The 22879-nt window shown below is 45.6% G+C and overlaps 4 protein-coding genes across 8 annotated transcripts; 1 reads left to right on the top strand and 3 right to left on the bottom strand.

Annotated features, from left to right (window-relative positions):
• Positions 1-798: 798 nt before the first annotated feature.
• LOC135392696 (holocytochrome c-type synthase-like) lies at positions 799-2769 on the bottom strand. The gene is made up of 4 exons (XM_064623422.1): positions 2390-2769; positions 2059-2333; positions 1922-2005; positions 799-1041 (listed from the first exon to the last, which is right to left on the bottom strand). Exons 1-4 carry the CDS (start codon positions 2462-2464, stop codon positions 828-830), a joined length of 648 nt encoding a protein of 215 aa, XP_064479492.1. The 5' UTR covers positions 2465-2769; the 3' UTR covers positions 799-827.
• A 571-nt stretch (positions 2770-3340) lies between these two features.
• LOC135390998 (S-phase kinase-associated protein 2-like) lies at positions 3341-7278 on the bottom strand. Its single transcript, XM_064621048.1, has 9 exons — positions 6865-7278; positions 6326-6455; positions 6141-6222; positions 5980-6088; positions 5809-5923; positions 5469-5734; positions 4284-4411; positions 4068-4230; positions 3341-3551 (listed from the first exon to the last, which is right to left on the bottom strand). Exons 1-9 carry the CDS (start codon positions 6924-6926, stop codon positions 3365-3367), a joined length of 1242 nt encoding a protein of 413 aa, XP_064477118.1. The 5' UTR covers positions 6927-7278; the 3' UTR covers positions 3341-3364.
• Positions 6969-13736, top strand: LOC135390997 (mesoderm induction early response protein 1-like). Of its 4 annotated transcripts, none has more exons than XM_064621044.1 (11): positions 6969-7065; positions 7768-7792; positions 8153-8283; positions 9957-10146; positions 10401-10468; positions 10543-10596; positions 11249-11318; positions 12110-12264; positions 12324-12405; positions 13001-13280; positions 13349-13736. In XM_064621044.1, exons 1-11 carry the CDS (start codon positions 7018-7020, stop codon positions 13524-13526), a joined length of 1281 nt encoding a protein of 426 aa, XP_064477114.1. In that variant the 5' UTR covers positions 6969-7017; the 3' UTR covers positions 13527-13736. The 4 variants fall into 4 exon arrangements, with proteins under 4 accessions (XP_064477114.1, XP_064477117.1, XP_064477115.1 ...); XM_064621047.1 differs by having other exon boundaries at positions 6995-7065; positions 7773-7792; XM_064621045.1 differs by having other exon boundaries at positions 7003-7065; positions 7773-7792; positions 8157-8283.
• On the bottom strand, positions 12801-22876 carry LOC135390996 (WD repeat-containing protein 36-like). 2 transcript variants are annotated; one of them, XM_064621042.1, is made up of 20 exons: positions 22660-22876; positions 22575-22602; positions 22410-22510; positions 22236-22353; positions 21866-22186; positions 21355-21530; positions 20695-20809; positions 20469-20618; positions 19526-19668; positions 19355-19466; positions 19134-19299; positions 18975-19077; positions 18843-18922; positions 17731-17933; positions 17174-17295; positions 16905-17009; positions 16452-16524; positions 16227-16396; positions 15328-15479; positions 12801-13194 (listed from the first exon to the last, which is right to left on the bottom strand). In XM_064621042.1, the coding sequence occupies exons 1-19, from the start codon at positions 22810-22812 to the stop codon at positions 15330-15332; spliced, it is 2589 nt and encodes an 862-aa protein (XP_064477112.1). In that variant the 5' UTR covers positions 22813-22876; the 3' UTR covers positions 12801-13194; positions 15328-15329. The 2 variants fall into 2 exon arrangements, with proteins under 2 accessions (XP_064477112.1, XP_064477111.1); XM_064621041.1 differs by having other exon boundaries at positions 12801-13190; positions 15324-15479.
• Positions 22877-22879: the final 3 nt, after the last annotated feature.

A 22879-nucleotide genomic window follows, 5' to 3' on the forward strand; every position in this document is an offset into this window, starting at 1 on the left:
AGCTCTGAATTAACGCTCGCAAACAAGCATGTAAATGGGCTTTTCAAACAACCGCCACACAGTAGAAAATATGTTCAGAAGCAAAGAGCGACGGAGGCGACATCTGGTGCACAGGTGACGCACTATTTAGCATGCCGGTTCCCTCACCCCTGCCCGCTTTACCAAGCAAGCAACACTTTCGTCTTTTTTTTTCGGCTAGCCGGCGGCTACGATGTTGTCCCCCATGCTTTTGCTTGCAATGGTCATTCTTGATCACAATGAAACGATTTCCGCAGTTGCGTAAAAAGGCGCGGACCCCCTTCCCCGAATTTGTACTTTGGGTAGTGCATTTGGGAGAGGAGAAACAAGAGTGAAGCTGTGAAGCTCTTCTCTCCCTCGACCTCCATGTTTAGTTCCCACCACACACAACCCTTTTGGCACCTTACTGGCTATGTTGCAGACTCTATTGACAGCTGTGCTGACGAAACAGATCCCTCAGTGACCACAATTCCAATGCTCTTCTTGAAATACCTATTTATTCATTTTACTCTCACAGCTTCACTGCATCAGCGAGGCGACCTCCATCTGGGGACAAACACAACTCATACAGCCTGTAAGAGCCTAAGGGGAAAAAGTCAACAAGTAATTCACGAAAAAGCCAGTGAGTGCCAGTGCCAAGGTCCCTGTCACCTATTGGATTCTTCATGGATTTCTTGTTGAATGTGCACGTGTCTTTCACAGTTCCTTGCCGGACTGAAACAGGAAACATTGTCTTGCAAAACTAGTTTCACCTCTTCTAGATGAACCTAAAAGCAGGGGCACTAATATAAGAGCTTTTTATTTGTAGGTCATTCTTTTGTAGCGACTGTCCAACGCCACCAAGCCACTTTCATTCTGTCCCATATGTTTGTGAGGGAATCCATGGCGGGCCGTACGTCCAGCAGTGCAAAGCGACCGGAATCGGGGCTCACGGGACCGCCGTCGTAGTAGTCTATGACGTAACGGACTTCCTTGCCACAGCGGTCCACGATCCAGTCGTGCCGATCAAACGGTAGCTCATACCTGAAATGATAAAAATACCCTTGGTGCCTACAAAGGCTCCGCAAAGTTGGCTCGTGACCAGAGGCATAACAACTGGCAGCACGGGCCAGTGACTGCTGCTCATGCATAGCTAGAACCTGAAGTTTTCGGGAAATATTTTTTTTTAAATTCGGGGTGTAAAAATCGGGTAAATAAACATGTGCACTAAATTCGTGCGAATTCGGGTGAAAAAAACTTCCAGTATGCTAAATTCGGGGTGAAATCGGGCTCAGTTACTCAACTAACTGTAGTGGTTTGGTACAAATGGTGATGTAACTGAATTTTTCTGCCAAACAAGTAAATTAATGCATTCCTACAGACATCCCAGTGAGGGCAATTTGCCAGGTAAAAATTGGGTTTCACCCCAAAGAGGCAACCTTCAATTCCGGGTGCAAATTCAGGGTCAGGGTCATTCATTCGGGTAAAACCCTAAAACTTCAGGCTCTATGCATAGCCTAGCCCATAGAGAAGGAAAATTTTGTGGCTCTCCAGCCCAACTCAGGCTGCCAGCCACGATTTTTTCCAAGGGGGACAAAGACCCACACAGATAACTCCCCATCTATTGCATACATTGTTCTTGATGTGAACAACGTGAACAAATGTACAGACAGTATTTGTGGGTTTTGTGCTGTGCCGAACATTACCGCCTCCATACTCGATGTCGCAATTTTAATAGGTTTCCATAAAAGGGACCCAAATATCAGCTCAATGTCTTTCGTTTTTGCTCCTGCCTCTGCACTGTGTCATTTCCGTAAATTCTGGGACGATTTCCGTCTGTCGACTTTCTCCGGCCCGATTGTATTGCAGAAGAGTATTTCTGTTGGGAAATTTGTCGGCGTAGTTGACATAACCCGAAACTCACCCGAGCCAATGTCGTATGCGCGCTCGCGGAGAGTACTCTGTTGCCTTCCCACCGAACCTCTTGAGCCTGGGATTGCAGCACTCCCTGCAGAGAGTAGGTATCGTTAGAACATGCCGGATACGATAAATGTCACTAACTTGGCATGTAGTGCCTCCCATTTGAGCACCTCTTCCCAGGCCATCTCGTTGTTGGCGTTGTGAATGTGAATGATGTGTGCCATGTCCTGCTGTTTAATATCTTCCTCTTTCCACCGCCATCCCTTGCGCAGCATAGCATTCCAAAACATTTGCTGGGAAGGATATACCCACTTCTCACCCTCAGCGCCCCCAGCCTTGGGGATGCTGGAGACAACGCGCTCCGTGGGCAGTGGGAATGGCTGATCGGGCGACGGTTTCTGATTTGGGTGCTCCATCTGAAACTCCAAAATGTACCTCTCCATACCGCACCGCGCTATAGGCCGTATCTTACCATGTTGTCCGGATTTATCCCCGCGTCCTTGAATGGACATTCTCCACTCGTAGCATGCATTGGGCACTCCGACATGGTAATTTCTGAAGAAAAACAGCTTCTCGAGAAAGATGCGAGCCCTTCAACAGATGTATTCGGTAGAACGTATCATCAGATCACAAAACGAAACCGCACTTTCACACAGTCTTTTCAATTTTGCTCCAGAGCATTCCACGTGAGCAACCACGCTCGGAACTACAAGCAGTGCACCTCTCTTGCTTCACAAAATCCTTATTTACGCAATATATGATACATTAGAGGGCACATGCGCGCAGAGCCGGTGCACCCTCCGCTACGGGCATGCGGTCAAATATCGGCGTCGGATTGGATTGTGTTGGATATAAGGTATGGTGACAGTTCTCAAGCACAAACGTAAATGTTTTTTTCCGTGTTTTTTTTTCTTCCAAAAATGCAGAACCGTCTGCACAACATTCTTTCAGCTCAATTTTTCTCGGAAAATTACTTATTTGAACCGTTAGGCAGCGCCCCCTTACTGTACAGTTTATTTTTTGTTTACTTCTAATTCCAGACTGTTTGTCGATATTTGGATGTGGTATCCTTCGTTTAGGATACCTTCCCTGTTTCAAAAGAGACCAAGCGGATCTGAACCTTCTGCTCTGTCCTCTTCATCGGTGATCATAACAAAGAAGGGGAGAAAAAACAAAAAAGAAAGTGTTCTTTTCACAAAAATAAAAACTAAAACGCAAAGTGACACCTTTACCAAGTATACACATTGGTAGCCGTGTCGATAGGCTTTGTTATTTACAACAGATAGGACCTCCCATGCATGTTAGCTGGAAACGTGCTCTCCCACCCTTTCTAACTTATCTTCACCATGTTTACGTGCTTGACACTGGTTAAGTAAACGCGTCCTGTTCATGCCTCATTCTCACTTGTCAGAAGAGCCTGAGCTGTAAAATAACAACTTTATTAAAATCAGTCTGTGATCTTGAGTCCCCATATACTGGACCTGCAAGACCTAGTTGTAGGGCGAGCCACAGTTGAGAAGATATACTTGTTGATGTCGATATGTGGGAGGCTGTTGCGCAGTGTGTGCAGTGCAGCATCTGTCAACACACAGAAGAGTTCCAGGTTCTGCAAGGACTCCACCCTGGACAGCATTCTGAAAGGAGTATATCCAGCTGATGGACAAATCACGGGGGCTCATACTTACAGCCTTACGTTTTCAAGAAATATTTTTTTCTGAATTCGGGGGGTAAAAGTCAGGTAAATAAATGTGATAATAATAAAAATAATAAACATGTGATCTAAATTCACGTGGATACAGGTGGAAAAACGTTCAGCATGCTAAATTCGGGAGGAAATCGGGCTCATTTACTCAAGCTAACTGTACAGAGGGTGACGTAACTGCTTTTGCTGCCAAACAAGTTTGTGCGGAATCCCACAGACATCTCAGTGAGGGCAATTTGCTGGGTGGAAATCAGGTTTCACCCTAAAGAGGCAACCTTCAATTTGGGGCGCAAATTCGGGGAAGAATCGGGTTAAACCCTAAAACTTCAGGCTCTACTTATACTGTATAGCTGTGAAAGATAGGCATATGCTCTGTCAATACTGTACACACACAATTCCTTAGCTTGCAGTCAACAACAGTTGTTCATATCTATCTCGAACTACATACAGGTAGGCGGCTGGCGGGATGTTGTAGCAACGGCTGACATGTAGGTGGGCCAGATGGTCAAGGTTGGTCGCTATGGCCTCTACGGCTGCTCCGCTCACTCGTGAACTGTCACTTATGTCCAGCTCCTGCAGCAGGAGGCAGCGCTCCACGAGACGCGACACATCTGAAACGTGCAGACGCCTGTAGGTCCCCGCTGCGGCGTTCCACACCACTTACGAGAGTCCGAGAGGGAGGACCGGCACCCGGCCAGGTTGATCCTGAGCAGGCCCGGTGCCACGTTGTCCACCAGGGCAGACAAAGCCTCGGCAGTCAGGTGGGTCCAGGCCAGGTTCCAGCAACGCAACCTGGTGGAAAAAAGACGTTGCCATACGGGGGCTGTGCTGTATACAGGGTGTCCCAGCTAACGGTGAACATATTTTTTAAAAATATATATAACACTTTTTCCAAGATGAAATCAATTGCAATATAGCAGATGCTGAAGGGCACCCCCTAGGAGGGCATTAGCAAAGTCCAAAGGCAATGTCTTAATTAACTTTCATTGATTAACTATTTAATTATAAAAGCTACAAAGTTGTCCCAATGAGAACATCTGTTCCTTTCGGTCACCTGATATTGTAGCCGTTTTCAGAACAAAAATCCGTTCGATAGATTGTACAACTTTGTAGCTTTTTATAAGATACATAGCACTTGATCCCTCTTGGACTACCGCCCATGGTGTCGAAAATCCCACGCGAAACGGTGGCGTACTTGACGGAATACATGACAGGAGCAGATGCCGGATGTGGAGAGTATGCAGGAATTTCCTCTCTGAAAAATCAGAGAACGCTGGCGCCCTAACAACCAATCAGGACGTGACCTCGAGTAAAGCTATGCCACGGCCATGTGGGCATCTCATAGAGTTACGGGGCACAGCACCTTTCCTCCTCCAAGAGCTGCGCTCTCACTCTCCGCTGAGGGAGTGACGTTACGCCGCCAGTACCGCGGAAGCAGAGCCGATCTTTAAAATTTGTTTATTTAGTATCTAAGCACTTTTCGGAAGTAAAAATTAGCCGGGTAGTTTGTCGGCCGATGCCAAACACAGTGGTATTGGTTTCATAGATGGGTCTTCGTGTACGACTGTTCCTTTAATGTAGCTTAATGTGCCATCACAGACCAAATTTTGTGCCTTCAGGATCCTACCTAACCGCATAATGCTTACTGACAGCATTTAATAGCTCGTGTGCCGAACATTTGAGCGAAGCTGATTTCAACATGAAACAAAATATACTGCAGTTTTTTTTTTTAAGTTTTAAGTGGAATAGATGTGCTTTCTTTTGCCACTATGAATGCATATACGTCTTATTATAACACTTTTTTTTTTGTCAGAGAAAAGGTAAAGCAGAGAAGATCAATTTATCCTACCTATGGCATGCACGAGCGATGTCGCTGACGCCTACTGCTGTCACACCGTTGCACATGGACATGTTCAGGCTGTCCAGGTTCTTATTGTTTGAGAGAAGCTGGCACACTTGGTCGTCCACTGTGCAGTGCTCCAGACTTAATTTCCGCAGCTGAGTGCATGCAGCGAACACCTGCTTGAGGGTGCACACCGTTATCACCGCCATGCTCAAGTCCAAGTACTGGAGCTTGCTCGACACAGAATCTTCTTCACATGCTGGGCCCCTCACCTGCGAGCCGTATTAATAATTAATACGAAACCAGCTTGAAGTTATTATACTGCTGTACGCCCTATTACCATTACCTCTGCCATTGCCAGCTTCATTGCCACGACTCCTCTGCGAAGAACGATGCCCAGGACACCGGGACCAATGTGCTTCTTGCCGAGATCCAGTTTTCTCCAGAGGCTCTCGTCCAACCTGTGAGGGGGCGCACGAAGCTCAAACATGGGCCATTCACACCAGAGTGTGCTTACGCCAGCCGCATCCACCGCTTGCAGACGGCAGCACACCTGGCCAGCACTGGTTTGGGCAGCCACTTGAACACTTCCAAGATGGTCTCGTCCGACAAGTCCGAGAAGTGGTCTGCACTGTCAAGTGTCACCCATCGGGAAATCGATGCCACTCTAAAACGCACCTTTTGTGTCAGACAGGTCCCGTTTGTTTCTCTTGTAAAGCACAAAATCGCTCGACTTCCACAGTTCGGGTTGCTTGCGGACCTGTAATTATTCACCAAGCTAGCCATTAGAATTTAAAAAAAGGAAGAAAAACACTTCGTTGAAATGATCGTGTCAACTGGAGACACACATACAAGGTGCTCACCTTCGGACGCTTACAAGGTGGTTTGTCATCCGGTAGGTAGGCAACTCCCATGTCTTCCAAAATGTCGCTCGCACAGTTTGATACATCAGTCATTACCCTCTTCAAGACATCCTTGCGTTTTCTGCACGGACTGTTCGAATCGTACATGTAAAGGCCAGTTAAAGCAAGCCGTTGAGACTCTGTAGCCGGAATATAAACGTGTCAACTGCTTTTGAGGAGACCATTTTCACTGTTCCACAATTTTCTCCGACACCTTTGTTCACACATGCGGGAGAACTGATGAACGCTGAAGGACGCGGGCATGCGATTTCACAGCTCGTTATCCTTCCTCGAAATGTCTGGTACATCCCTTATAAAAACAAGAGCAGCAATGCAACGTCGGTGGGACATTGAAGCGACTGATTCTTAGTAGGAGGTGCCTCGACGTGTCCTCCATTCCTTTACCGATGTAAAAGAAACAAGCAAAAGGGAACGACGGCCAATGATTCCAATCATGTCAAAAGCATGCAATGAAATGTTCACTCCTGATCAGCACTCACCTGCTGGAAGGGATGTTTTCGCAAGTTTGTCGTTTATCCATGATGCGCGCGGTATCTTTCATGTTTCCGCGCCAAGTTGGCTGGCAGTAAACTTTGGATTGGATTGTCTATGTTCCGCCGTAAGATCAAGATTTGCCACAGGGGAGATTTCGGATGAACGCTCAACAAATTTGCATTGCAGCCACAAGTATTATCTTACAGGTGAGTGCATGTGAGTGCAGCGTACGTAGTATAAGCATGGAACGCACTGCCGACGGTACTTGGTATTTACAAGGGAAGGGAACTCTGAAATTCGTCGAATCCGTCGGCGTGGGATGGGTGGGTCAGGTAGTTGCTCGCAATCGCAAGTCCGTTCACCCCTCACCATGTTGCTTCAAACAAGATGACGTAGATGATGATATTGCTTTAATATCGCGTCTTTCTTTCAACCACATCGAGCCATTATGTATTATTTACCTACGACTTCAAAAATTGTTTCGCTAATATCGCCATTACAGGGTTTGACGCGACACTGTGCGTCAATTTTCGTCACTAAGTAAAGTAAAATGGCCGAGGTTGGTACCCATATTTTGTAAATAAATGCCCATTCGCCCTTAATTTGCATTGGTATACTCGGCTTGCAGACGCAAAAATTTGAAGTTGTAATTGTTTGCAGTTAAAATAATTCGCATGTTGTCGCTGCTTGTAAATCAGGTTGTTTGAAGTGGAGCCAATGTCTCGCGCCTTTTTCGCTTGTCTGTCATGATCACAGTATATCTTTAATTTAGAAAGACGTAGATCGGGTTGCAGAGGTGGCGCAATTGAGCGAGTACTTACAAATAAGTTTAAGATATAATACGTCTTTGCCTGACACTTCGAAGTTGCCCTTTGTTGTTTACCCATTACTCCCATTTTTCTTCCCAGCACAGTGCAAGCGATGGATCTGCTGGTAAGAATACATCAAATTACTCACTAGCGGGTGCCCAGCTTTTGGACATTTGACATTAACAGGACAAACCTTGGGCTTTATCAATGAAATGTAAATTTAGTAAACAATAAAATTCCTTTAGTTTCTAAAGTGTATGAAAGACGAAAGCGCATTCAGATCGACTTACTTCCGGTGATACAAAAACAAAACATGTTAGAGCCCATGCTCTAGTTTGTTTATGAAAATGAGAAAAAATGGAAAAGGCCTGTGTGTTGTTGGGTAACGACAGGATAAAACAACTGGCAACAGCTAAAAACAGCTGGAGCAACAGTTGCAATACTACACAGGAAACGCCTAATCTAATGTATTGTCCCTTGTCAGACAGTGACCAAGACTTCGATCCGTCAGCAGAAATGTTGGTAGATGAGTACGACGACGAGAAAACCTTAGACGAAGAGGAGGCTCTGTCGAGCGACATCAGCGTGGAAAAAGAACTAGACACATTGCAAAGAGTGAGTTTGTTACCTTTTACTGTTTTTACCGTAGCTTCTTTTAATTGCTCACTTTTTAGAATGCCATTTCGTATGCTTTAGACGTTTGGTGGAGCAGACCCAACAAGGGCTTGGACCCTTGGTTAAGCTCACTTGCAAGCTCTAATGGTTGCTTTGACATTGTGGGATGTTCAGATTGTAGTTAATTGAAACAAATAATTAGTTTTTTTTTTCTTGCCACTATCAATGCAAATACAGAGTAAGATGATGTACACTAAATTTTTATTCGTTCTGCAGTTACTGACTGACAATTCGGACTTTTACAATTTTGCGGACAAAACTGTTGGCACTATCAAACACCAACTGAACTAATGTACTATTTCCATGTCCAATAATTCTCTCAAAGAAACTATTTCCATGTCCAATAATTCTGACTTCTCAAAGTAACACAAGCTTGATTATTCATTGAGCCTGAAGTTTTAGGGTTCAACCCGTTTCTTCCCCGAATTGAAGGTTGCCTCTTTAGGGCGAAACCCGATTTTTACCCGGCAAATTGCCTACACTGAAATCGCTGTACGAATGCACACTAGCTTGTTTGACAGCAGATGCAATTTCATCACCGTTTGCACCAAACCAGTACAGTTCGTTTGAGTAATAGAGCCTGATTTCTCCCCAAATTTAGCGTACCAGAAGCTTTTTCCACCCAAATTCGCATGAATTTAGAGCACATGTTGATTTCCCTGATTTTTACCCCCCGAATTGGGGAAAAAAAAAATCTCTCGGAAACTTCAGGCTCTGATTATTCATACTCATTTCGCTTCAGACCTGGATAGCTTTTTGCGATTTACCGTCTCCCAAGCGCCAGAAATATGGCAGAAAAATGTACTCCTGCGGCCAATATTTACAACACAAAGTACCGCTTTTACAACGCAAGGGCGATTCCCGACATGACGAATGCGTGGAAGCGAGGAAGGCAGAGCATATATGTGCGTAACCAAGATACCAAAATGGAACGCTCAGTTTCAGACACGTTGCAAGAACTTAATATTTGAATACGCGCGTCTTCGACTACGAATATCTTTCTGTATCGGAAAAAACAGAGATGACTTCAAGTGAGGATGTCGATGATGTCACTACTGTACACTCGTTTAGTAGAGGCGAAGACTCAAAGCCATCGACGATAGAGTCACGTGACATCGCCGTTCGACACTTCAGCAGTGGTAGCGTCAACGTCGTCTTTGGTACCGGCAACATAAGGAAAAAAAAAACAAAATGGTGAAAATGACGGCAACAACGAGGATGTCGTCGATGCACATGACTGATGCACATGACTGCACTGATATCAGAGCAGAGTTCGGAAAGCTCACGTCACAAAAGGGCGCACACCATGTCGTCTTCCAGGGGCACTCTGTTCAACATCCTCCCTTTTCCGTATGCTTGGAGGGCCACTCGGTGAAATTCGCAACAATACGTTGTTGCGAGTTTGAGCGAAGAAATTCTTTTAAGTCACTTTGAACGTTCTGAGTGAAAGCTTTTGAAATAAAGTGGATTTATGCCCATCACTAAATATTCTAACCGATTTTATGGTTCCTACAAGTCTGAAAAATCAGTCTGCGACCGTACTAGTACTTTAGTTCCGTTTTAGCCTGTGCTTAATTTCCAGGGTTTTAACATCACAGTCATGCTTAATGCAGGAGGGAGATATGCCCCTCGACCAGCTTCTAGCCACGTTTGGCAATAGGGATACTGAGGAGGACGACGAGGAAGAGGATGATGATGATGATGAGGATGATGACGATGATGACACAAGCGAATCCTCAGAGACCCCCTCGCCGCCTCCTCCTCCGAGGAAGGAACATCCTTCTACCACACACTTGCTGAGATGTACGTATTGTACCATTTTTTCCTGTAACATGTTTCTAGCACACTGTTCGTTGCAGTCCTCAGAAGGTTGACGACGTTTTATACAGCGGGTCACGCAGGCGCTACGTTATCTGTCTCATATTTTCTGTAAAAAGAGTACCCGAGCAAGTATTTAGTGAAACCATAAAAAACAAAACAGAAAAAACACTGTTTCGAGCCGAATTGTTGGTTGCAGAAGGTTTTGCATGTGTATGTTTTTTTTTTTTTTTCTGCAGCGGTCTCTCATGCAAGCGAAACCTCGGACTCAGATTCGGACTTGATGGTGGAGGAGTACTGGAGAAGGGTGAGGGTACAGCTTTTTCCACAAACGCGTTCATTTCAAAGCAATTCTTTTTTGTTCCCTCCCATTTCTCTCAGAATGACAAGCTGAGCGACCTCTTGGGGCCTGCCTACTCCAAAGTGCCTCACCAGGTAACTGTCATTAATAGACCCTGAAGTTTTAGGGTTAAACCCGATTTCCCCCCGAATTTGCTACCTGAATCGAAGGTCACCGGTTTAGGGTTAAACCCGATTTCTACCCGCAAAACTGCACCTAAGCTAGGCACCTCACGGCAATGACATACTAATTTTTCACAAAATACACGGTTGATCTCAACGTCTGATACTCTGGATAGGCTGTACAACGAACGTTTGTTCGACAATAGAGCCCGATTTATCCCCAAATTCAGTCTGTTCGTAATTTTTCTGCCCGAATTCGCATGAATTTTTGACATCAAGTGATTGACCTGAATTTTACCCCCCGAATTTTGAAAAAAATAAAACCCGAAATCTTCAGGGTCTAGTCATTAATAGTCTACTAGAATTTGTCTTTGCACAGAGTTTGGAGCAACCACATGACAAAATGTCTCTCCACTCACAAGCCAGCAGTAAGGGGGGCATTTGTCCACAGGCTCGTAGCACAACCTTGAAATGTTACCCTCCCCCCTTTTCAGGAGGGGGTGGGGGACCAATGAGGCTGTTCCACGAGCAGTACGGGAGAGGGGGAAACTGGGTAGCTGCGGAGACAGCCGACCCGCTTGCGTAGCGTGTTATCGAGGTGAAACTGACCAGAAATGTCTTTCAGACTATACAGGTGGGATCCGAGTACCAGGCGACCATTCCCGTGGGGCTCTGTAAATACGACGACGCTCCAGGTCAGTAAGCTTGTTGGTCCATCGGGAAGTTCATACGATCACAGGATAAGAAGCATTTGACAAATGTAACAATCTCCGGCCTCCTCGTGCTTTCCGTTTTTTTTTTTTTTAACGAAAATCTGGTTTCATTTCAGGGTCTTTAAAATACGGTAAAATCGTGGAAAATAATAATTAGATTACTAACTAGAGATTATTAACTAGAGATTAATAAATTAGAGCCTGAAGTTCTAGGGTTTAATCCGTTTCTTCCCCGAATTGAAGGTTCCCTCTTTAGGGTGAAACCCGATTTTTGCCCAGCAAATTCCCCTCACTGGGATGTCTGTAGGAATGCACTAACATACTTGTTTGGCAGCAAATGCAGTTACATCATTGTTTGTACCAAGCCAGTACCGTTAGTTTGAGTAACTGAGCCAGATTTCTCCCCGAATTTAGCATACTGGACGTTTTTCCACCCGAATTCGCAGGAATTTAGAGCACATGTTTATTTACCCGATTTTTACCCCCCAAATTTAGAAAAAAATATTTCCTGAAAACGTCAGGCTCTAAAAATAATGATTAGCTTTCTCCGGTTCTGGTATTTGCAGCTAAATTTCCACTTCGGCGAGTTCGTGTTTCAAGGGTTTTACTCTGAGTGACGATGATACAAATCTGATGCGTAAAAATGGGCTTTACCGCAAAACAAAAAGACTAATTATTGATCGCAGTACCACCGCTCTTGATCCCTGATGTAAACGTGGCTTTCACCAGGGATGCATTTTTAAGTGGCTTCCGAAAAAAAAACAACTTTGTAGCATATGAAAACGAAGACCGTCTTCTCTGGGACCCGAGCAAACTGTCCGACAGCCAAGTGGAGGAGTACTTGGCCACAGCGCAGGACCCACCCAACAACGCAATCCTAGGAATAAACTCGTTGCAGCACGGAAACGATATCAGGGACGACGAACAAGTGAGCTGGGCCGACCCACTGCCCTTGACCAGCTTTGTATTGCGGCCAAATTTTTACAGGCACTCTACCTCCTGTTACAATGTGGCCACAACGTGGAGGAAGCGCTGAGGAGGAGAAGAATGAATCCCTCGGCACCCTCAGGTGCAGACCTTAAGTCATCAAAAAGTTAGGCTCTCCGGTGATACACACACGATACACACACACACACTATACGGGTTCATACATCGCATTTAACGATCAAGCTTTCGCTCTGCAACAGTGTGAATAAAAGTCATCTTTTACACGACAAACATCTTAACCAGATTTACATGGCATAGGCAGCATATCCCTGACTTTAGGGTTAAGACAACAGGGGCAAAAAAAAAAAATCGTGTACAACACATTGGAGCACTTCAGTGCGCATTTCAATTAGCTGATTCTCTGCCAATTCGAATTGACAAGAACGGCAAGAAGGACGTTGTAGAAAGTTTTCGGCCACACGTAATGCTGCAGACTCATCCAGTGGCATATTACTGGGGGAAAAGAACGTCTAGTAATGCAAGATACTGTAGCATTTATGACACAGCAATCTACACTTTGCACTTTTAGGACATTTTTCACTTCCAGTTCATGAGCACAAACAGCCTTGCTTCCTAGTTAAAATTTTTGCACAAATAAAAGCACTCGGTATTTAATTATTCGGGATAAAAATATTTAAATTTGTGTGCCAAAATTTACTGTTGGCACACACACGCAGAGATGAGCCTCTGGTCAGAGGAGGAGTGCCGGAGCTTTGAAAGCGGCCTTCGGCTGTACGGCAAGAACTTCCACCTCATCCAGTTGCACAAGGTATCGTACGGGGTTGCCCATCCGCAGAGGGTTTCAGGGCCGCGTGTCCTCCTTCCGCAGGTGCGGACCCGGTCTGTCGGCGAACTGGTCCACTTCTACTACCTGTGGAAGAAGACTGAACGGCATGACATCTTCTCCAGCAAAGTGTGGCTGGAGAAAAAGAAGTACAACCTACATCCCGGCACAACGTGAGTTCTTTGAACGGCACTCATTCGGTGTGACTCAGTCGTACTAGCGAGATACCATTCTTCCTCAGGGATTACATGGACAGATTCTTAGACGATCAAGACAACGCCCAGCAGTGTGACGAAGTCAAGCGTCCCCGCCTCCTCACCCGCCACGAGAACGGCGTCCCGACAACGTGGTCCCAAGAGGACGGTAAGATTGCACCGGCCGTGACGTCGCCGGAGACTGTTAACCGTGCCGACGAGTGACCAATGCTACTGACATACAAAGGGACCAAAGAGGTCAAGTGCCTTCTTTCAACCTGTACTCGCCTACAGTATAGTGATGTTTAGAAAGATGCCTGCCTATACAAATCAAACTGGCATTTCTCTGTGCAGGTCACCTGTTCACTGTGAATAATCATTATGTACAAAGGCATATTTATTGGTGGCCCATCATTAAAAATCTTGTACACATCATCGGAGTATGTTCCTTGTACGCTTCACTTTTGAAACTGCCTTGGAAGGAAACAGGCGGTTTGAATGATCCTTAGAGCCTGAAGTTTTAGGGTTTTACCCGATTCTTCCCCGAATTTGCACCACGAATTGAAGGTTGCCTCTCTAGGGTGAAGCCCGATTTTTACCCGGCAAACTGCCATCACTGGGATGTCTGTAGGATTGCACTAACTTACTTGTTTGGCAGAAAAATGCAGTTAAATCACCATTTGTACCAAACCGCTACAATTAGTTTGAATAACTGAGCCCGATTTCTCCCCATATTTAGCGTACTAGAAGTTTTTTCACCCGAATTTGCATGAATTTAGTGCACATGTTTATTTACCCAATTTTTACCCCCCGAATGTAGGAAAAAATATTTCCCGAAAACTTCAGGCTCTAATGATCCTGTGTCGATTGATGTGACGAAACTGCTGTAACGAGCCAGTTGTGGACAGAAAAATCAGTCAAAAATGAAAGAAGCAAGAGATGAAACAAAATTTTCTATCCATGCATTCCTGATGCATACTACCCTACGCATTTGTTAATTTATTCAAGTAATCCGCGATTTAGTGCAAGTTACTGGCCAGTGCTCCGATCATATTTTGAATCTGCGAGACACCGTAAGAGATTGTTGATTTTGCTGCAGTATTTTGTGCAACACACACTTCATTCTAGTGCCACGCCAAGTTAGGAAGCAACTGTTATGGGGCTCAAACGTTTTCCATTTATGATACATTCCCCCCCCCAATACTGAATTCCCCCCCCCCCAAATACTGAAAAAAAAAAGTATTATTAGGGTTGCACAGTACTTTTGGAACAAGTGTTGCATGGGAAACAATCAGCTCTTGATAACGATTATAGACTGATCTGTTCGTGTAATCGTTTGAAGAAAGATGTGATATGGTGACACTGCCATCACATCACACATCACAGTGACAACCGAAAGGGATCAGCAGTGGAAAACAAGTGCAAAAATTGGCAACACAGGGAGATGGGCAGACTAGTCCATGGAGTGCTAGTCCATGTCCGCCCGTCTCCCGGTGTTTCTTTTTTGCACTCTTTTCACTCCAAGTGGGTAAACAACCAACTTGTGTATCACCGAAATGTCATTTTTAAATAGCCCCTTTTTAAAGATGTACTAAACATTTATAGAGCTGGAAACGAGGGTTCATTAAGGACTCGTTCTGCTCTCCTGACTTGGTTATCCATATTTCGTGGGGTGGTTCAAACCATAGAAATCATAAGGAGAGAGGCTAGAAGAAAAGGTGGGAGAGAGAGAGTGATGGGGGAGAGCAAAGGAGTTGTAGGGAGGCAAGGCCCTCTCCCAATGTCCGGAGACACTGTAACGCGCTAGGCCTACTGCATCGATCATGGCGGCTCGCGTGTTGAGATGCCCCCTCACTGGCTCAGTTTGTAGTTATTATGAGAGTTCTACGGTTCAAGCATGCCTTGTTTGACCAGTTTTGTTTATAAATGGCCCTATACTAAAAAAATATAATGAACATTTATAAAACTGGAAGTGAGCGTTTATCAAGGATGCCTTCTGTTCGAATATACTTGTACAAATACTCACGTTTACAAGATTGCACTCCGTAAGTAGTTGGCAATACAAAGTGACTGGTTGAAAAGGGAGTCGAGAGGAGCCCACACAGTGCTGTGCACTTGGCAGAGGCCATGCAAGCTGTCACACAGTAGGGGCTCCGAGGCAATGGTATCTGCATGAATCTGTGGAAAACAGCCACACAATAGAAATGCAAACTCTCCCTCCCATTATGGAAATAGTATGGCAGTCCCTATGTATAACTGAAATGGAAATTCAATTGCAATTTGTTACGGCTACATGCACACAACACACAAAAAAAGACAACCCTCAGACATGCAGAAACTGAAAATGCAAACAATGAAACTTTAGCACACACCTCCATCTCCAAATTACAGTCGCTGACCGATAATTCGGACACACACAAAAAAATCGGAATTTTTCGGACAAAACTGTTGGCGCTGTCAAACGCCCCATAGGACCAATGTACGTAGTAGTTCCGCATACAATAATTCGGACCGTTCTTCGGAAAATGCGCTCGATTAATCCTACTCATCTCGCTTAAAACCTGCATGGTTTTTGGATGTCTGTAGGAATGCACTACCTTACTTGTTTAGCAGCAAATGCTGTTACATCACCGTTTGTACCAAACCATTACAGTTACTTTGTGTAACTGAGCCCGATCCCCCCCCCCCCCCCCCCCGAATTTAGCCTACTGGAAGTTTTTTTCACCCGAATTCGCACGAATTTAGTGCGCACGTTTATTTACCCGATTTTTACCCACCCGCCCACCCCGAATTTAGAAAAACATATTTCCCGAAAACTTCAGGCTATACTGATAATTGGGACTAACTTCGTGGCTCCTAGAAGTCTGAAAAGTCGTTCGGTGACCGTACAACTTCTCGTGAGAACTTTTTAGGGGAGAGGCTCACCTTGAGGAAGAGGGCCACGTACGACTCGAGTAGTTCGAAGTCCCTGCACGTCTGAAGCCCTTCTCGCATCGCATCCATGAAATTTAACATGACGTGCACCCCAAGTGATCGAATCTCAAAGTCAAGGTTGGATGGGCCCATCTCTCGCAGTTTCTCCAGAACTGCATAATCTGCAAGTGAAGGGGGGGGTGTGACACACAGTCACAACTACAGACGCCCACTCACAGTCTTTGGAATTGAGTAGATTCCCCAAGAGAGATTGGTCCGTGAAGCTGTAGGACACCATCCTGCTTTCTGGCTGTAGAACATCAATGGTGAGCGTTTAATAACTTATGAAACCATGGTGCACTGAAGGAACTTGTGCGAAACTTTATGTGAAATCGCTGCAGATGTTGATCATCTTCCGGAGGAATGGGAAAGAAAATGGAGAAAAACTAGGACGCTACATTATGGACGCCACGTTTGAAGAAAACGATAAAGCAGAAAATGTAGATCCGTTCAACGCTAACGCAATAATTCTAACCGGCTTCAAAAGTAATGTGTTGCTTTTCATAAGCAGCAGTATAAATCTTACAATAAACCTGTGACGATTTGAAACTGACACAGATTGAAAAATTCAGGAAAGGAATTTTTGCAGGAAACTAACGTTCCGAAAAGTACCACCATTAACGGACTCACGTTTTCAGGCAGTGCAAACTTGGGTTCGAGGCCGGTCACTGTTGGGATGAAGAAAGGTGCCGATTTTGGCAACTTCTTAGCGGCTTCCCTGGGTTTGTTCCTTCGCTGCAAGTACAAGCAGTCAAACGTTCAGCCCACCATGTGGGAATAAAGAGTGCATGATGCAACGCTTTTATGCACAGATTAGATACATGTTATGTGGAATACATATCCCCCTTTTTGGAGCCAATTTATACCACGGGAGGAAAGCCTTTCTCAACTGTACTCACCTTCACCACATCTATGTTCAAGATGTTCTGCCATCGAGACTGTGGAAGGAGGGAAAGGGTAACCAGACCACAGAGAGCTTCCACTTCTGCATCTTCTGTATTCTCTGTGATGTCTTCTTGTTCTGTTCCAAAGCACACAATAGCGGAGGAACATGACGCGTTTTAAATTTAAAAAATATGATGGACACCTAAAACCCAAAGCACGGTCTTGGTTCTGGGAAAATTATTTTGGGCCCCCAAAATAGCTTTGGTAGTGCTTTGGTACTGTCCTCAATGCTGCTCATGCGTAGGGCACTGGCAAAGCTACTGGGGACAGCACTGAGGAATTTCCTGGACGTTCATTCAGGTGGGCCCAGGACCGTCAAGCGCAATCTTAATGATAACAGAAATTCTTGCAGCACCCCCGCTGCTGACTGATAGGCAGACACATGGGTTGATACATGCCACTAAACATTCGGCTCAAATATACGTTCTAATGCACATTAAAGGCCATTACCTAAATTTTTGGCTAATCTAAATCTCAATTCTAGCAATAAAGAAAAAAAAAACTGCCTCACCTGGCATTGTGTTGGTAGGTAACTCTGTCATCTTCGGAGAATATCCTTCCGGAAGAGGTGCTAACGTCACCCTGGAGTAGAGCGTGGCATTCGACCACAAGTAAACACCCAGGTCATCTATGTGACACGTTGCCAAGTATTCACCCGACGGGGACAGGTGCAGGCTGGTGCAGGGAGATGGAACTTGGAAGCAGTCCACCAAGCTGTATGAAAACAAGAGTATCCTTCATGAAGTGCCAAAAAATTGTGGCTGACCCCTGCGTGCAACCACACGAAAAACCAGGAAAATGTCTGCTTTTTTCGTCTTCAAGGACTAAGCCTCAACTTGCTTGCTTTCACCCTAATTTAATTCGTAATTAAATTAATGAGAGAAAAGGATAGTTTACTTAAATCGATAGAAAACAGTTTAAAATCTAACAAAAACTAGCTTATTACCAAAGTGAACAATATTTTAGAGCGTAACAAGGAACTTGAGAAAGAGTTAGAAAAAACTTATTTAGCTAGTTTAGATTTAAGTATAGAGCAAACTCAAAAGCAAGCTGAACTTTACTCATATATAAAAAAAAAAGAAAAAAAAAAGGAAAGAGAGAGAGAGAGCTTTTCACATTTCAGGTGCCAAGCTGCTGTGCTGAAAAATTTGCACCTTTGCAAGCTCATTTACGGGCTTCACCTTGAGTGACGATGATGTAAGGTGAGGGGTAAAAACGGGTTTCACCAATTTAATCCTCAAACGCAAGGCTCTATTTACAGAGGGTTCCGGCTTAGTTGTGTCAATACTCCAACACTGTCAGCAACTATACAATTACGATTGTAAGTACGACTGTGTGCTGGTAACAGCGACATATACAAACAGAATGCAGTCTCAGACGACAACTTTGAATGCACTGCAACTAAAGGTGCCACAGGTTTAAATTTGGACTGTAGCACTTCCTCCACTCAGTTTGTTTGGCTACTAAAGCAGGCAAAAACAAATAGGACACATTCCAAATTGCACATCAGTAGTGCAGTACGCGCACGCTTTGCTGATCAAATATGATAAAAGTGTCTTCCAGTGCTTGCGCGACCCAGGAATGGTTTTTTATGCGCAAAAATCTTGCGAAAAATTTACTTACCATCCAGAGGGCAGGTCCCAGGTCTGGATCAGGGCATCCATCGAAGCAGTCACCAGCCATCGAGCGTCAGGGCTCAGTGCCTAAACGGGCTTGCGTTTACTACACACATCACGGTGAGGAGTTTCCACTCACCATGTCGGTGATGCGACTCGTGGCAAACTTCCTCACCACCCGCTGCAGTTCGACGTCGACGACAAGCACCGAGAAATCGTCCGTGGCTACGGCCAGCATACCACTGCACCACATTGCAATCACTGTTGTTGCACTCATCAAAAGCTATCTTTCCTATACCTTTCTCTGTGCAATTCCATCTTTGCAACCCCACTACTCAGCTGCAATTCTCCGATGGAGGTGCCCTCTTTGAAAAGCCAGAACTTGAGCCGTCCATCTCCACCGCCGGTCACCAGCGTCTGGTTCAGGGAGTCAGAGGCATTGCCCCGCACAGCGCCCTCGTGTGCTGAAAGATTACGTCCGTTACCGTTGCCACGGCGACCACCTTCTCCGGTACTCACCGGGATTGCCGTACGTCATCCGATGCAGACCCGACTGGATGTTGTACCTGTCCACCTCTCCAGAGCTGTAGCCAACTGTGACAAAGTTCCCGCAACAGCTGAGAGACACACACTGCAAACGTGCGTGAACATATAGGAACGCAATACACGAAAGTCGGCAAGAGCTCGTACCTTTGCCAAAACATCGGCCTGGCCCTTGAACCGGTCGTGCAGCAGTTTATGCTGGCCCATGCGGTCGCCTGTCCATGTGGTCACGGTGCCCAAATTACGGTGGCACGCGGCAATGCTATCCCATTCCTTTTCACGGGTTACCTCTGCAACCGTAGTTTTCGTTTCAGTCATCAACGTTCAATACGTTGAGCTTCAATTTCTATCCCTCTACATGACACACTAACTAGCTGCTAAATGGTCTGTGAAGCTGCTGCACTTTTTGACTCACAATCCCACAATGTACCTGTGTTCCTGTACTGGCACATACAAATGCCTGCCTCCCTACTTTTACCCCCTTTCCAGTTTTATTGTGGTGTTCTTAGGCCATTCAGCAAACTTCTGTGATGCTCTTGCAGCCTCAGTTCAGGTATGTTCTCATGTTTCTCCTAAACATCCTCAGGTTCCTAGCCATCGTACTCCACTAGTCATTTCATCTGTCCTTTCAGTAAATATTTCCTCAATGAAGAAAAATAGTTATATATATAAAAAAATTTGGAACCCGAGAAGGGGACAGAGGAGGGACGACGAGAACGTGTCGTGTCGTCCCTCCTCTGTCCCCTTCTCAGGTTCCAAATTTTTTCACCATGTACCAGCTGGCCTGCACCCTTGCCCTTTTGCCATATATATCAAAATTATACATTAAAATTAATGTAACTGAGTATAACTTCATTACTTTTCATAATGACTGCTCCAACTGTCACTAAGTTAATGTAACTATCACTTAATTCCTATTTTAATTGCCAAGGGACTTGCTTCATAAAGGGTTCTGCACAGCTGTGGCATTTTTCTTGGTTGAGTGCAATGCAGAACAAGCCCAATAAATATGTGGGAGTCTCTGCAGTACTAAACCAAGATTTTAAAAACTTGCACATCTCTAGAATTCCAAGAAAATAGCAGAACCGACCCACTGCAAAATCCACGATGGGCGGCATCTTCCCGAGGTCTCTGGCCACACCCAGTTTCTTGGCCTTTTTTCTGCTGAACGAAGCCTGCCCGAGATTCTTGTTCAAGTTGTCGCCAATAGTTGAGAAGGACCGCAAGGAACTATCCAGTCCTGTAAAAGTATTCCAAATGGCCCTCAGCACCAAAGCACACACACACACACACAAATAAAAATCCTGCACACCCACCTGCAGTGAGGAAGTCGGTGGCGCTACGGAACCTAACCTTGCATGGCGGAGCACTGTGGCCGCACTGCTGTTTCAGCAGTCGACCGCCCCCATCGGTCTCGTCAAAAATCCACACCTGCGACATAAGAAGGGAGCAATGTGTAACACTCAACTGTCCCACAAGTCCTGTATTTCTGCAATTCTACGGTGCACCTCTTGCTTTCATGAAAACTTAGCCTCGAAATGGCAGGTGCACTACAACCGAAAGACGCACTAGCAATTTTGGTGTCATTGCCATCAGAAGATGAGGATATATCCAGGATTTATCCCTTACATGTTAGGAAACCTGAGAATTCATTGGAGATGGCCTAACTTCATTATTTGCTCGCGTATTGGATGCACTTGCATACTGAAAGCAACCTCGACTTTAGTAGTAGTGTTCGACAGAACAGAAGAGGATTTGATTTGCCATTTCACCAAATATTCCCTTCCAGGAAGATTTCGTGCTATCTGCAGTCCAGCGTCCCGATCTACGTATTATGGCGGCTTACACACCAATGAGCATTCTTCAAATAACTGGGAATGCACAGGAAATGCTGCGAAAATCTGCGTCAATGCCGACACAAATTCGGCAGACTACGGCACCACGCGTACGTGCGCGTGGGCAACATTGTACGTCACCTTGAGTGAGTTATCGGGTGACGAGGTGACCAAAAGAGGTTCCTGCGGGAGGTAGTTAAGGCTTGTGACTGCTGCCTTGTGGGCACCGGTCAGCTGGCAATGGAGCTGCCTCTTCTCCAGATCCCACACAGAGATGTGGCCCAACTGACTCCCGACAGCCATGTGTGCAACGCCATCTGCATAAACTCCTCATCGTCAGACAGTTATTAGCCATACCATGTATTCACATGAGCAACATTCCCCAGAATATTCCAGCAGAACCGTCAGCAATATCGTGCAGCACAGCCACAAGATATTCCGTAGCAGACGACAGAAAAAGACACTGACGGTGTCATTTGCTAGGCGTGGAGTATGCCACTCCCTATATTCTGGCACTGCGTGAGTGCTAAACATAACACGGAGCGGAACTTCAGCTCCGTCGGCAGTTTTTGCTTTTTCTTCCGCTAGAATGTTCCGGTGAGAATGTTGCTCCTGTGAATACGCCGTTAAGCTCCAGCAATTCGAAGCAGACCCATTCGAAAGGAGATGGCCGTGACGGGGCCCCACTCTTGCGTGAACTTGAAAAGTGTTTCGTCAAATTTGAGGTTGTGTAACAGCACCCTGCCGTCGGAGAGGCCCACGGCCGCAATGTCCACTGCCGTAGACTGGGACAGAGCGGTTACGGCACAGTTCCAGCCGGGGAATGTGTAGAGATGCGTCCCCGTCTTGACATTCCACAGCTGCAGGGTCCCCTGTTTGCTCCCGAAGAGCACCTTGTTAATGTAAGTGAGAGGATGCAACACAGTCGTCACATGGAAGCTAAGGGCGTCAATGCTTAACTCCAGGTACACGTCTGCAAGAAACTACCGTGAGATTCGTACAGAGACATCTTGATCGCTCACCAGTGGTCTTGGTGTCCCACACAATAACACTGCCGCCTTCGTCGACTGACACCAAATGCTTTCCAAAAGGCAAGATTAGAAGGACGTTCTTTGCATGGCCCTTATAGGTGTTGACCAGCTGAAAACACAGGAGCATTCACGATGCTGCATCGCAGCCTGTCAACGTTCACAAACCTCCGTGCCTCGAAGCCAGGAGAAAATTTCACGACCGCAGCTCGAGTACACGAACGCCGAATCTCCAGCCAAGCATGTGATATCATCCTCGTGCGCTGGACCTGGGAAGGACGCGGTCCCGACGCTTTTATATTTGCACTTATACGTCGCACGTAAATAACTTACTTGCTGTAAGGAAGCTCAGCTTTTTACTCTGAAAGAAACAACCGTGTTACACTGGGTAGTCGCGTCAGCAAAGGAAAAGACATACGCTGTACGTATGAAAGCTCCTTCCAACCGATGTGATCACCAGATGCTCTTTTCTCCTGTGAATGTACCGCACCACTACAGGAAGGTGATTGCACACAAAGCCCAAAGACTTGTACGCGCAAAATATTCTACTGCTATCGGAAGCTGAAGGCATCGTGGCTGCAACGGCATGGAAGCAGAAGCATGCACGGATGTATCAACGTTGCATGGTGATGATGATG

The sequence above is a fragment of the Ornithodoros turicata genome, chromosome 4 (assembly GCF_037126465.1).
Source record: "Ornithodoros turicata isolate Travis chromosome 4, ASM3712646v1, whole genome shotgun sequence".
Classification (NCBI taxonomy): Eukaryota; Metazoa; Arthropoda; class Arachnida; order Ixodida; family Argasidae; genus Ornithodoros; species Ornithodoros turicata.